Below are 12,763 nucleotides of genomic sequence, written 5' to 3'. Positions count from 1 at the left end.
TTAAGAGGATAAACATCTAAATGTTGACAAGAAAACCAAGGACAGATGTGGAGATGATCAGTTACAACTCTTTTCATTTCACCGTTGTTTAAAAAAAAAAAAAAACACTGGAAAAATGGCCCTCCAGCTAAGTTATTCGAAATCTTGTTGACATCAGAGACTTTGTCCTTACGTTGCCCTCAGTATTTTCAGGATTAAGATAAGAGGTAATAAGATAATAAGAGGTTTAGTTTCAGCTCTGCTCGACAACTCGGGTTAATTTGACAAAACGAGATTGTGCAGAAACCTTTAAAATCAGGTCTGCAGATAAAATGAACTGTCTCCTGAAGTTAAAGTTCATTTTTATCTGTTGATAAAAACACATCCTTCGGTTAATCGACTCTGTTTTAGCTATTAACTTGTTCTTATTCAGCATCTCATTCCTTTCCCCTTCAAATTTAATTATTGCCTGTTAAATTAATTAAAAAAAAATACTTGTGTTAAATGTACATTTATCTAGCTAATATCTCAGACCGCAGAGACATTATGATGCGTATCAGGGTCCTTGCGTGCCCTGACTAACGGTAATGACGTATTTGCGGTTCGGGCAGACATGAAAAATCGATCCCTGCTCTCGCGAGCGCTGAGCAATGTTGTCATGCCTGCCGACGAGCTGCGCTAGTCACTCTGCCATGGCGGCCGTGATGTCGCTGATTAAGGAGGGGACATCGTAGCGTCTCGGTTTGAATTCGCTTCTCGGGTTGACGGGTACCGCGCGTGTTTCGTTGCTCTTGGTTTGAATTTGACGGCATTTCTCTCCGAAGCGGCCATGACCGTGGAGCAGAATGTCCTCCAGCAGCATTCTCAGAAGGTAAGCCTGCCGTGGGAGATAACTTAACGGTTAGCTAACTTTAGCCTAACTGCTTCGCCGCATAGTTTTAGGACTCGACAACAAACGGGAGTCCGCAAGTCAGCGTCTTGGTTAGTTAGACTGGCATTTAATTGCGGTTTAATGAGTTTGTTTTTGGCAACCTATTGTAAAGAAGAGGGTTTGGAAGTGGTCAGTAATTCCTTTTTAGGAAGGCCCAATGCTACGCAGCTGACCAATATTATGCTAGCTGTTTGTTAGCTGCGGCTAACGGGACCGTGTTATGACAAATTTGAGCCATGTCCGGCTTTGTGAAAGCTGGCTGCTGTTCAAAGTGTCACTTATAAAACAGTAAATGAATTTGTGTCGAAATAGAGTAAACTCCTATGTTGTTTGTTTTTCTAAAACGCAAGCCCCAGTGGCAGTTTGCGCTTTATTGCTGGTATTTGTCCTCGTCTTCTTGTTAAATACGTGTTTTAATTCCACCAACGGGCGTTGTACTGTTGAATCTCTGGGTGGGCTTCCTCAATCACTGGCGTTTATATGTGCGGTGCTGCATAAATAGCAACGCCGCGTCTACGAGTGCGAATGTTTCCTTGGTTACTCATCACATAGCTGATGTCTTTGTTTACAAAGCGTGGCCAACGGCGAAGGCGGCACACAGCCGAGCCCTGATGCGATTGAGTGGTCTGATAGCGAGCCAAGCGTGTGATGGTTCGGTTCATAGCCGGCAAGCCAGATTATTATGTTACATCCCATCATGCTCTCATTTTACCAAGGTGCTTTTAGAGTCCACGCCGTTGCTTTAGGTCCGTGCTTTCAGGGGGTTTAGCGTGGCCGTCGTGCGTAGCTCCGCCGGTTTTACGTTTGTGTCGCTCCGGTTATGTGCAGCGACGTTATATAATCACTGTCCGACGTCCTGCTTCTTGATGCGCTTCTTGTTGCGCTTCTTGTGATTTTAACTACGGAAGCTTCCACCAATGACTCAAACCTAAAAGTAGCAGCAACACAAACCGCCCTGACCTTCACAGGGCCTGCAGTTTCAACTTGAGTAACAATAATGGCATTTATTTTACAGGTTGGTGTTTGTAAACAGTGCAGACCACTCCTCTCTAACCCTGATTTGAAATATTAGCAACTACTATTATTATTATTATTCAACGCATTTGAAAAAAAAAATCTGCTCAGAGTGTGTACACTCTCATCCAGAGAGTTTTTGGAAGTGTCAGGTGTGGTGCCATTTTTCATGTGATGACCTGTCAGAGGAATGGACTTTTCTGTCAGGTTGTTTTGTTTTCCTGCGGTACAGAACCAGACGGAGACTGGATCCACCCTGGTCTGTAACCCTGAGTTGTTCTGGTGCCAACGGTGTTTCACTGAGATACACGTGCGTGTGCATGTCTGAGTCAGTGCTGTTGTAGATGGCATGGCCTAAAACTGTCTCAAGCTGAGCCCAGACCATACCTCATTGATCGGGAAGACACCATCCATGCCATCTAGACCAGCACCCATCAGTCTTTCTGATGCTGACTGAGTGACATTGTCATGTTAGCCTCCGGCAAAGGAGTGAATGCTCTTCCATTATAAACAGATACTGAGAATGTATGGAGAGTCAGACCCGTTCCTGTTTTTAAGTAAACTAGTTTGAAACTCAAAACTTCTCCTCACACTTCATTAGACTTGGTTATTTCCAGAACAAATGGCGACAAGAGTCACCTTTGCTGTGTGTCCTTCCAGTTGTACCATCTGTGTAAACAAGCAGATTTTCCCAACCCAACAACAGGAGACTTGGATCTACGATCCACAGCTGTGACTCACAAATGTTTTCTCCTGGGGTTGTTTGACTAGTTCATTTATTCTTTGTTTATCACTTTTATTTTAAAAAAATATATAGATAAAGGCACCAGTCTTCAGTATTGGATAATTCTTTTCTTAATCAGCCCTGATTAGAGATTAGCAGGTCAAATTATGTTTTTTTCTGTTTTGTTTCGCACATCAGAACTAAGGCTGGGATTTTAACAAATTCATTTTGATTAATTACATAGATATTAAGAAGTTTAAAATTTGAATGCAATTAGCATTTTATTTATTTATTTTTTACACACAAAAGTCCTTAGTCGGAACCTTTGCATTTGTGTGTTTCTGGTACACCTGTAAATATGAAACACAAGCGGCATCCACAGAAACACATTCCTCTTGAACAGCTTGCTAAAAGCCCACTGTGCTAAAAAGGAGTTAGCCTATCTATCAGCAAAGCTATTCAGTCCCGAAATAGCATCTCAATACTAAACATGTAGCAGCAGCACTTTGCACCAATCTGATAGTTGAATAAGCTAGATAGCATAATTGTAGTTGAGCTTGTGCATCTATTTATTCAACAAATTTTACCAAAAACTGTTTGTTTGTTTGTTTTTATTGAAAATGTTTCATTTTCTTGATGTAGTTTTTGTTTAAAAATGTGATTATTAAATTAAAACACCTTTTGTTTTGTTATAAATCAGCACAACATCAACGGCACTTTTTCACTTGCTCGTCATTTACCGTGCCGTTGTTGTTGACTTTTCTACTCCAGAACTTCTGAACTTACACTTTTCATGCTAATGCTATATTTAGCCAGTTAGTCTCACAGCAGCAGATGCTCAAACCGGACACTAATGACATCGCTCAAAGTGTTTAACGATGTCGTGATTGCTGTAATTTTCAGCGTTACTGTTGCCACTGGATTTTCTAATATTTGTGGCTCTAGTCCAGGTTGCATGTTGCCTTCATGAAACAAAATTGATTAAATATTCCTCTTACTAGTCAGATGCTCATTAAACAAACTCTTCTGACAAGGCAAATAGCATAATTCCCAGGTGGTGCATACGAATAAAGAAAGGAGATGTGTAAAAAGAAAACATCTAAAAACAAGAAATGCCTGAAAAGACCAATAAAAACATAATAGAATCTCATGCAGACACATTGAAAGAAAAGCTGTAACTGATCTCCCTTTTTAACTCAGATCTGGATCATTTTGTCATTAAGCATTTTACCAACATGCAACAATCCTCTGTCAGCCTTCTTTATTTTTTTGTGCCTGTTGCTCTTTTTTCCCCCCCCCAGCTGAGATTTTCTAATACCAATTTCTTCTATTGAAGTAACGCTGTGATGCATACCTGCATTGCAGAAGCAGCAGGCATGCAGAGTTTTCCACTTTCCACTTGTCGGATAAAAGTTTCATTAACTTAGTGCGAGTGCTGCTGTGTGACGTCACATTATTTCCCCAGGCGCTACCTTTTTCCTTTTTTTTTTGTTCCTTTTAATAACCTTTTTTGTTGTAACTGTTTCAGATTCATAAGGGCACCTTTAAAAAGCTTCTGCACAACAGTGCTGTTGATATCAGTCTCACCCTAAAAGCCATTATTTCTAGTAGTTTGTGGCCTGAGTAAAGAATTCAGCCTGCAAATTATTTATTTTTCTCTTTGTGTTGTTGCAGTGAAGTCTACACATTGTTGGAAATCCAGACAGTACGGCGACTTTCTCATTGATGACAGTCATGAATAAGATTTTTGATATAGTTCACTTCCCAGATTCATTTGGACGAGTTCATGCTCTGTTTACTGTGAACCTTATGGTTTGAATGGGATTGTTTCATGCGACTGAAGATTAACATGAGAGCCTAGGGACTCGAATGTCATGGCAGGCAAGCTAAACAACAAAAAACAACACAATATGTCGACTTTTGGTAACGGCATGGAATTGCAGTCAGGCACTGTTGAGCACAAGATGTAAGGACTGAATGGCTTTTGCTCATCCTGAAATCACAGACTAGAAGTGCTCATTGCTGCCAGCTGGCATTTTGCTGTTATTTGGTTACAGTTTGCTGACTTCCTTGTCTTTGTTTTCCATTTGTAAAGAGAATAATCGAACCAATAACTCTACTGAGCTTTGCCTGGAGCTGGATTTTTATCATGTTTCTGTCTCTCTCTCCACAGCACCAGCAGACGCTACTAAACCAGCTGAGAGAGGTCACAGGCACCACAGACATTCAGCTGCTTCAGCAGGCCCTGCAGGTACAGCTGAAAGCAAAGGCCACCTCTCTCGAGAAATCCGTTTCTTTCCTCCCCCTTTTGTATCAAATCAGGGTTAACATTTCCCCATATTTATAGTTTACTGCAAAAACTGCACGCATCCCTCTTAAGTCAAAATCTCCTGCAGTTTGTGTTTGATTCAACACAGAAAGTGTGAATTATGTCTTTACTTTTCCTGCTCTGTTAACGTTCAGTTTTTTGTTTTTTTTTGCTTGGTTTCACTGCAGGTGAGCAATGGAGACGTGGCTGAGGCCGTGGCGTTTTTAACAGAGAAGAACTCAAAGGTTCCTCAGCAAGATGAGACTACCTACTACCAGACTTCCCAGGTGGCCAGCGACAGATACATCAGCGTTGGCAGCCAGGCAGACACAAGTAAGCACATTACCTGAGAGTGGGATGACACAAAACGTATTCTAAGAGCAATATGTGCAAACGTTTTTTGCAACATGAAATTCCTGTTGGTGCCTTTTGTTGTTGCTGCTGCAGATGTAATAGACCTGACGGGAGACGATAAAGATGACCTGCAGAGGGCGATCGCCCTCAGTCTGGAGGAGTCCAGCAGGGCGTTTAGGGAGACGGGCATCACTGATGAGGAGCAGGCCATCAGCAGGTGAGCTCAGGACAAAGATAGTGGAGATGCATCGATCCGATATTGATGTCTGGATCGGTCCAGATATTGGGGTGGGGGTGAGGATTCTAGCTCTTTCTATTCAGTCTAACTCTATGCTTTGCGCTCTGAACGATGTCATTTGAATATCCTTTCTAATAATTCCTAATCGCAGTTTCCGAACTATTTGCTTTGGTTTATTTTTTACACGTTTGACCAAAGCAGTCGACCTATTGTTTGTTTGTTTATTTTAAATGGGCTGATTATGCTACTAACAAAACTAACTGAACAAATGAAAGTTGTGTTGTTTTTACATGCTCACAAGTTTGTTAGACTATAGGTATATTTAAGTGTGCTGTACTAGTGCAGAGTCATAAAATGAATTTATAAATCACCACATTTATATCTTTTTTTTTAAAGTTTGTGTTTATTTGTGTCGGATCAGGATATTCTGATATTAAACCTCAGTTATCTGTATCGGTATCGAAAGTGAAAAAAGTGGATCAGTGCATCTCTAATTATTAACAGTCATAGTTAGTTTTCTGTAGTGAACAGATTTGATCACAGTGCATATTTTAAGTGTTGGTCAGTTCGGCTGCCGTTTTGGTGGAAGTCAGAAAATTAGAACAAGTTAATAGACACCGTTTATATTTGCAGGGTTTAAAAGAATATTAGTGGATTTTAACTGTGTACCCTTTAACAGAAAACTGTTTAATTTTGTTTTTCCACCCTCCAAACGTGCATTACTATGAGGTTTACATTAGTTAACCTCACCTATGAGGTGAACTGATACCTGTGGTTAAACTGTTGCTTTAACCACCAGTTTGTGAATGTGATCAATAACTCCGTTTCCGTTGACCTTATATTTGCGCAGTTTGGACTTAAGAAAAAAAAGTTGCTCAATGGAAACATGGCAATTTAAAAAAGTAGAAATTTTTGGATACTTTTTTGTGTCAGGTTGGTTGAACATAGGCACGTGGCTGAAACCTGCTAGCCTGCAGTAACTAAATAGAGCAGCAATCACAAGATCTACCAAGCTCGCTTCATTCATCCAATTTCGCAGCTTCCTGCTTCCGACAGCGCAAAATTATGAGTCTGACACATCCAGTGTTAATTTTTGATTATATGTGATATTTGTTCAGACTAAAGTCTCTTTTAAAACCGTCTCAACATTTGTGACCTTGATACGATTGTAAAAGAAAAATCTGATTTTTAGTGTGAAAGTTGGATGAAGGTTAAATTTCGGCTAAAATGTCAACACTGCCGTTTGCAGGTCTTGTCATTGTTGTTTAAAAATGATCCTAAATTGATTTATCGAAAATCTCTTGTGTCGAAGTCAAAAGCTTTTTTTTTTCTTTTTTTTTCATGTTCCCTGGTTTCTGTCCTGGTAGGGTTTTGGAGGCCAGCATAGCAGAGAACAAGGCGAGTCTAAAGCGTACCCACACAGAAGTATGGAGCGACTCGCCCAACCCACACGACAGAAAGAGGATAGACAGCTGCCCAGTGGGTCTGAAGAACGTCGGCAATACCTGCTGGTTCAGTGCTGTCATACAGGTAAACGTGTAAAATATTGGTCCAAACTACTGTAGTTGCACAAAGCAGACTGGTGTCATTCACACAACATAAGTGTATGCAATAGTAATGCCTAATATTTGATGAGCATTATATTCCAACTGGGAGGAATTTGAATAATTTTTCAGCCTGTTGTATGAATGTTTGGTGGTGGTGGAGATATCTTAAAGGGGCAGTATTAAATAAAATCGTTTTTCTTTTTTTTTTTCTTGCTTTACATTATGTTATAATGTTCCCTCATCAAAAACATACCTGTAGTTTTGTCTTGATTCCTCCGTGCACGTTTGAGAAATCCTTTAACTTTTCGTGGCACCTTCAAATTACAAAGTTCCTCCTTGGAGCTGCAGCAGTTTCCAAGCTTTCGAGGTTCCGCCTCACAGTGTTCCACTGTTCCGCAAATCCCCCACTCAGCTCCATCAGACTAGCCAGCAGCAATTAGCAAACACCTGGCGGAACTGTTCATCTGCTGAGCTCAATATAGGAGCTAAATCTCAGCGCAACGGTAAAAGCTTTGTTAAATGGTTAATGGAGAAGTAATGTTGCTAAGACTTCCTGAAAGTGGAGTTTCAGAAAGAGCTGGAGTTTTTAAATTTCAAGACGGTAAATTAAAGAGTCAAATTTGCTTTTAGTTCCAATTTGATATATGTAGCATTTTATGTGAGATGGTTACATGATTGTGCTGTAAAATAATACTTGTGTGCGGAAAATCACATAATACTGCTGTATTCTTGTTTAGTTCCAACGGATTGTAATGATGTGAAACTCTCATTACTGGAATCATGTCAGCTGTCATAATGTTAGAAATCCAGGGAAGCTTAATTACATCTCATGTGCTGCTGGACTTGGTGGTAAAATGTGATCTGAGCTGAAATATGCCAAATGAACACTGGATACACCATCACATGATGCTTGGCTTTCGCCTGTAATGTTATCCATACGGCTAAGAAGACGGCACTGCTTTGGCCTGCTCACTTTGAAGTAAACAACTTTTTTTTTTCTTTCCTGCGGGGAGAAAAACTCCCAACCTTCCAAAGACGAGTATTCATTTGCCTTAACGACACACCATGATTTCACTAATTTATCAAATGAGATCAATACTTTCATGCATCGGTGTTCAAAGTTTCTGACTCTTCTCTGTTTTCAACTCTTGTTATCTTACTATTTGCAAGATCCATCTAAAACTGGTGTCAAAGTCTTTTTCATTTCATGCTACATCAAGATCATGCGTGTCCTCAAACAGCAGGTTGTGGCGAAATGTATTGATAAAACTACCAATGAACAAAATACTACAGCTGTCTCTGCGTTCAATAATTATTTTTTAAAATGAAATTTTTGGCATCTTTTCACTTTGATGTAATTTGGCACAATACAAATAAAAACTGATTTGGTTTGACTGATGTAATAATATTTGAGTGCATTTCTTCACTCTAGAGTCTTGAGGGCCACATAAATGGTTATGGTGTGCCACAATTGGCCCACGGGCCTTGAGTTTGGCACATGTGCTTTAAAATAATCAAAGTGCATTCACAGGCAGGAGAAGTTAAATCAAAGTTGATAATAATAATTTAAAAAAATCAATATGAGTAACATTTGTATTCTCAGCTTGCACACATTTCAGTAGAACTTTTAAATGACTTGAACAGGAAAAGCTTTTAATTTGAAAAACGGGAAGGTTGTAACACAAACACGACAAAAGTGAAACGAAACCTAAGAGAATGTTCATTTGTTAAAGCTGAAGTCTGTGGCTTTTTCACTGTTCAAGTCATACGGACCCATCAATTTAATACACATTGGCAACCCTGCAGGCATGAACTCCTGCAGCACACTTATTTGACTTCTGATCAGTTAATCAGCGCCACAATTCAGCGTCCTAAAATAAATCAGTAGCAGCGTTTTTCTAGCTCTCCTCCACCACGGTTCAACCTACAACAATTAGCTGCGGCACAATATCTGATGCAGCAGAGAGAAAATCAATTTAAATGTTTTTAAGCAGCTTCTGCCTTCCATCTAATTGCATATCAATATTTCAGCTGCACTGCTTAGTATACTGTTGTTTTAGAGCACTTTCGGATGAGTCTTCATAGAAAGATGACGTGTGAATAAATTAAGGGTACCAATGCGGTGGGGATTCTCGTATAACTGCATTGAAGAAGTTGTGTTTTGTAAGTCACCGTAGCAAAAGTGGCAAAAACCCAAGTAAATCCACCAGACTTCAGACTTGTACTCCTGGTCTGAGGCTCGACTCTTTAATGCAGCTGCAGACTTCTGCTGCTGCACGTTTTACTGGGAAAGGATTAGCTTGATTAACTGCTAGAGCTATCGAGGATTTATGGGACGTTAATGTCTCATAACGATGTGTTCCCGCGAGCTGTTGCTTCAGAATAATGACCACATGAAAGTCTCTCCAAATATCAGCTATTCATTCTCTCGCTGATAAGCTAGCTGCAACATCGCAAGGATAGTTTCGGCTAAAAGCATCAAAATAAAAGCACTTTCTCTTTTGTTCTTTCAGAGGTTTAACATTCTCCTTTATTGGCTTTCAACTCTTTTATCTCGTTCATCGTGGTGTAGTTTGTTCCTTAAATTCGAACCTTTCAACTGAAATTCTGGACGAAAGTTTTAAATGTGTATTTAGAAATAGTTTCCCAAAAGTATTAAAATTTCCTCAGAAGAAAACTTGCCAAACTATTATCAGTGCACTATATAATGGAGTGAACAATATAAAGACAGAATAAACAAGTTTGAGACATTACAAAGACTGATTCATTCAGATATTCAACACTTGAGGTTTATTTTTTGTTTTCTTAGAGCATAAATGCTTATTTACGTTTCTAAGTAGGTAAATATTTCATTTGAACAATTTTCAAAATATGAATTAGTAGATTTTTGAATGGTGAAAAGACTGTTTAAAGATAAGTATTAATAAATATTAAAGGGTTGGAAGATGATTATCTAATGTCTCTGAGGTAATTCAGACTTCACTATAAACAGGGCAGGTTTGGAGACCTGGATGATGTGGTTTGGACGGGAAAATCCATATGTCAGTCGATAGAGACTTTACTTTCAATTTGGAATAAAAAAAATAGTTAAAAAAAGACACAAAAAAACACTTTGCAGAAGGTCTTTTTTAAGGTGTAAAAGGTATTTTCTACCTTTTTTTGTGTTAAAGCTATTGTTTTTTTCTGTTTTTTTTTTTTTTTTTGCATCCTCAATTGTTTAGTTGCTGTGCAACGTCTCTAACATGGCTTCATTTCTTCTTGCTCTCCAGTCTCTGTTCAACTTGCTGGAGTTCCAGAGGCTGGTTCTCAACTATTCGCCGCCCGCCAGAGTCCTTGATCTGCCTCGCAACCAGAAGGTGAGTTGAAAGCTGAAGTAACATCTTCTAAGCTTTGTTAGTGCAGCTGCTCTTAACTGGAGCTCGCAGTTCCTGTGGAGACAGGTGGAGTGCCACAAATCAGAAGCTGCCGTGTTGGGTTCTGGGGACATCGCTTAGGTCATGTCGGCTGAACGCTTCACATCCTGTATCCATGATAGAGCAGCTTTCGGATTAGAGTAAATTACTTTAACCGCACACTCAGTCTGCCATCTCAGCTCCAGAGAGCGGTCCATTAGGGTCGGCCTGCTGCTGCGGATCTGATCTAATCCTCTGCTCTGGAAACGTAATTTGGGGCTGACCCCTCTTCATCTCGACACCCTTCATTCCAATCACTGGCACTTTACTTGCGTGTGAGATTGCTGGCGGTTGTTAGTATGTTGGATTTACATCAGCAACACTGGCCTCCCCCTGACCCTCACGCCCTCCATTGGAGAAAAATCAGGATGTTTGGTCCACTTTAAACCAAACAGTTTGTTTTTCAATTCAGTTTTAGTTGCCTTTTAGTCACTTCATCTTACAAAGAAAACCAATTTCTATATCTAAAATTAAAGCCTTGAATTTGCTTTAAAATTTAATTTGGTCTTAAATATGTTAATGGCGGGGCTTCAACTTAATCTTGCCTCATATATGTGCTTTTAATGTTTTTTTTTTCCTTTTCTCGTGGGACTTTTCTGCCAGGTAAAAGTTTGAGTCACATGCAGATATCTTCATTGCGTCGTGCGACTTGAGGCTATTGAGGCTACTGCTAACTAGCTGCTAATATCTGCCTAATGTATGCCTCCATCAACGGTTAGTGCAAATTTATTGCCAACCCATGAGACAGGAAAACAACCTCGTAAGTCTCAACCTTCTTACAGTCTTACAAGAGTTAAGACTGTAGAGAGACACATGCAGTGTGAGAAAGACAAAAATGCTTCCAAGAGCCACAAACGGACCCAAAAATGTCCCCAAAAAACGCTCACCGCTTCTGCTTCTACCAGCACTGATCTACGAGCAGCAATTGGTTTGACACAGACTCACAAGGAGTACCATTTCTCGGGCGAGAGGCGGGGTATACAGGTCGCCCGGAAACAGAGACAGACATGGCAAACAACACTCATATCTGGCTTTCAGAGAGACCAATTAACCTAACTAACAGTCGTGGTTTTGGACTGTGGGAGGAAGCCGGAGTATCTGGAGAGAGCCAATGCAAACTCCATGCAGAAAGACCCTGGGATTCGAACCCAGGACCTTCTTGCTGCAAGGCAACAGTGCTCCCAACTGCGCCACTGTGCAGCCCTTTTTCATTAGATTAGATTTAAGATGTTAATTCATTTGTTTTATCTTTTCTCCTGCTTGTGTTGCAACAACTAGGAGCACAGAAACCTGCCCTTTATGCAAGAGCTGAGGAACCTGTTCTCGCTCATGGTGGGCTCCAAGAGGAAATACGTGGATCCGTCCCGGGCGGTGGAGATCCTCAAAGACGCCTTCAAATCCAGTGAGTCACAGCAGGTAAGCCTCTTTCTGCAACAACCTGCTCACCATAGCAACGTGTTGTCCAGCTGCCAAGTCAGAAATCAGCGTGTTAATGCTGCTCGTGTTTTCTGAGGAGCAACCGGTTGTAAGCTTGGCTAGAGCCTGGCTTCAGGTCAGAAACCAGAGTAGGCATCTTCTTGTAGTGTTTGTCTTGCTTTTTGATTTTCTTGTGAGAAAAGTTTTAGCACAGCTTTGAAGATTTCCACACTTATCCATATTACAAAAACAAGTTGAGCCTATTTGATTCCGATACCCCTAAATAAACCCCTCCCCCACCCCCAATTGATTTTAGCTTCAAATTCACTAACATACGTTCCAGTTTGATCCTATTTTTAAAATGTAATGAGGCCCTGTTCGTCATTTCAATTATTAAAAGAAGTTAGCCATCTTACATAAGCCCAGTTTCAAGGAGTAACTTTCCAGAAATCCTTCCCTCCTCTTATCAACATGTGGCGACAGTGGGAAGAAACAACTTCCTTCAAACGGCGTTAGCGGCAGCTACAAACTTGTCTGCGTCATGTGCTTTGTGCTTCTCTATTGGAGCAAACACACCTGACCTCTTTAATCTACGGACTATTAATCTTCATCTCCTGTGAACTCTTCCACCTTACAGGACTCTTCATCATTGCATTTGACAAACGTGCTAAATGCGCAGAACTGTTCATTTTGGCCGTTTGTTCTTAGCCAGCACTTTTGCAGAAGCAAAATGAGGTCAGCCTTCTGGCCTCTACTCATCAGTCTCCTTTCTCCCGTGAGTTTTAGCCACGTCTGAAAGG

The 12,763-nt window shown here is 40.4% G+C and overlaps 1 protein-coding gene across 5 annotated transcripts in view; it reads left to right on the top strand.

The window, feature by feature from the left end:
* The first annotated feature begins 614 nt into the window (after positions 1–614).
* Positions 615–12,763, top strand: part of usp25 (ubiquitin specific peptidase 25) — a 34,693-nt gene continuing 22,544 nt past the window's right edge. For all 5 annotated transcript variants that reach the window (XM_055046583.1, XM_055046582.1, XM_055046585.1 and 2 more), the window contains exons 1-7: positions 615–850; positions 4,822–4,899; positions 5,145–5,289; positions 5,404–5,527; positions 6,916–7,078; positions 10,365–10,451; positions 11,826–11,963. In XM_055046583.1, the coding sequence (XP_054902558.1) occupies positions 809–850; positions 4,822–4,899; positions 5,145–5,289; positions 5,404–5,527; positions 6,916–7,078; positions 10,365–10,451; positions 11,826–11,963 (777 nt within the window). In that variant the 5' untranslated portion in view covers positions 615–808. The remainder of the gene's footprint in view (positions 851–4,821; positions 4,900–5,144; positions 5,290–5,403; positions 5,528–6,915; positions 7,079–10,364; positions 10,452–11,825; positions 11,964–12,763) is intronic.

Source organism: Poeciliopsis prolifica, unplaced genomic scaffold (genome assembly GCF_027474105.1).
Source record: "Poeciliopsis prolifica strain line A6 unplaced genomic scaffold, Auburn_PproV2 SCAFFOLD024, whole genome shotgun sequence".
NCBI classification, from domain to species: domain Eukaryota; kingdom Metazoa; phylum Chordata; class Actinopteri; order Cyprinodontiformes; family Poeciliidae; genus Poeciliopsis; species Poeciliopsis prolifica.
This window is presented reverse-complemented; position numbering and strand designations above follow the sequence as displayed.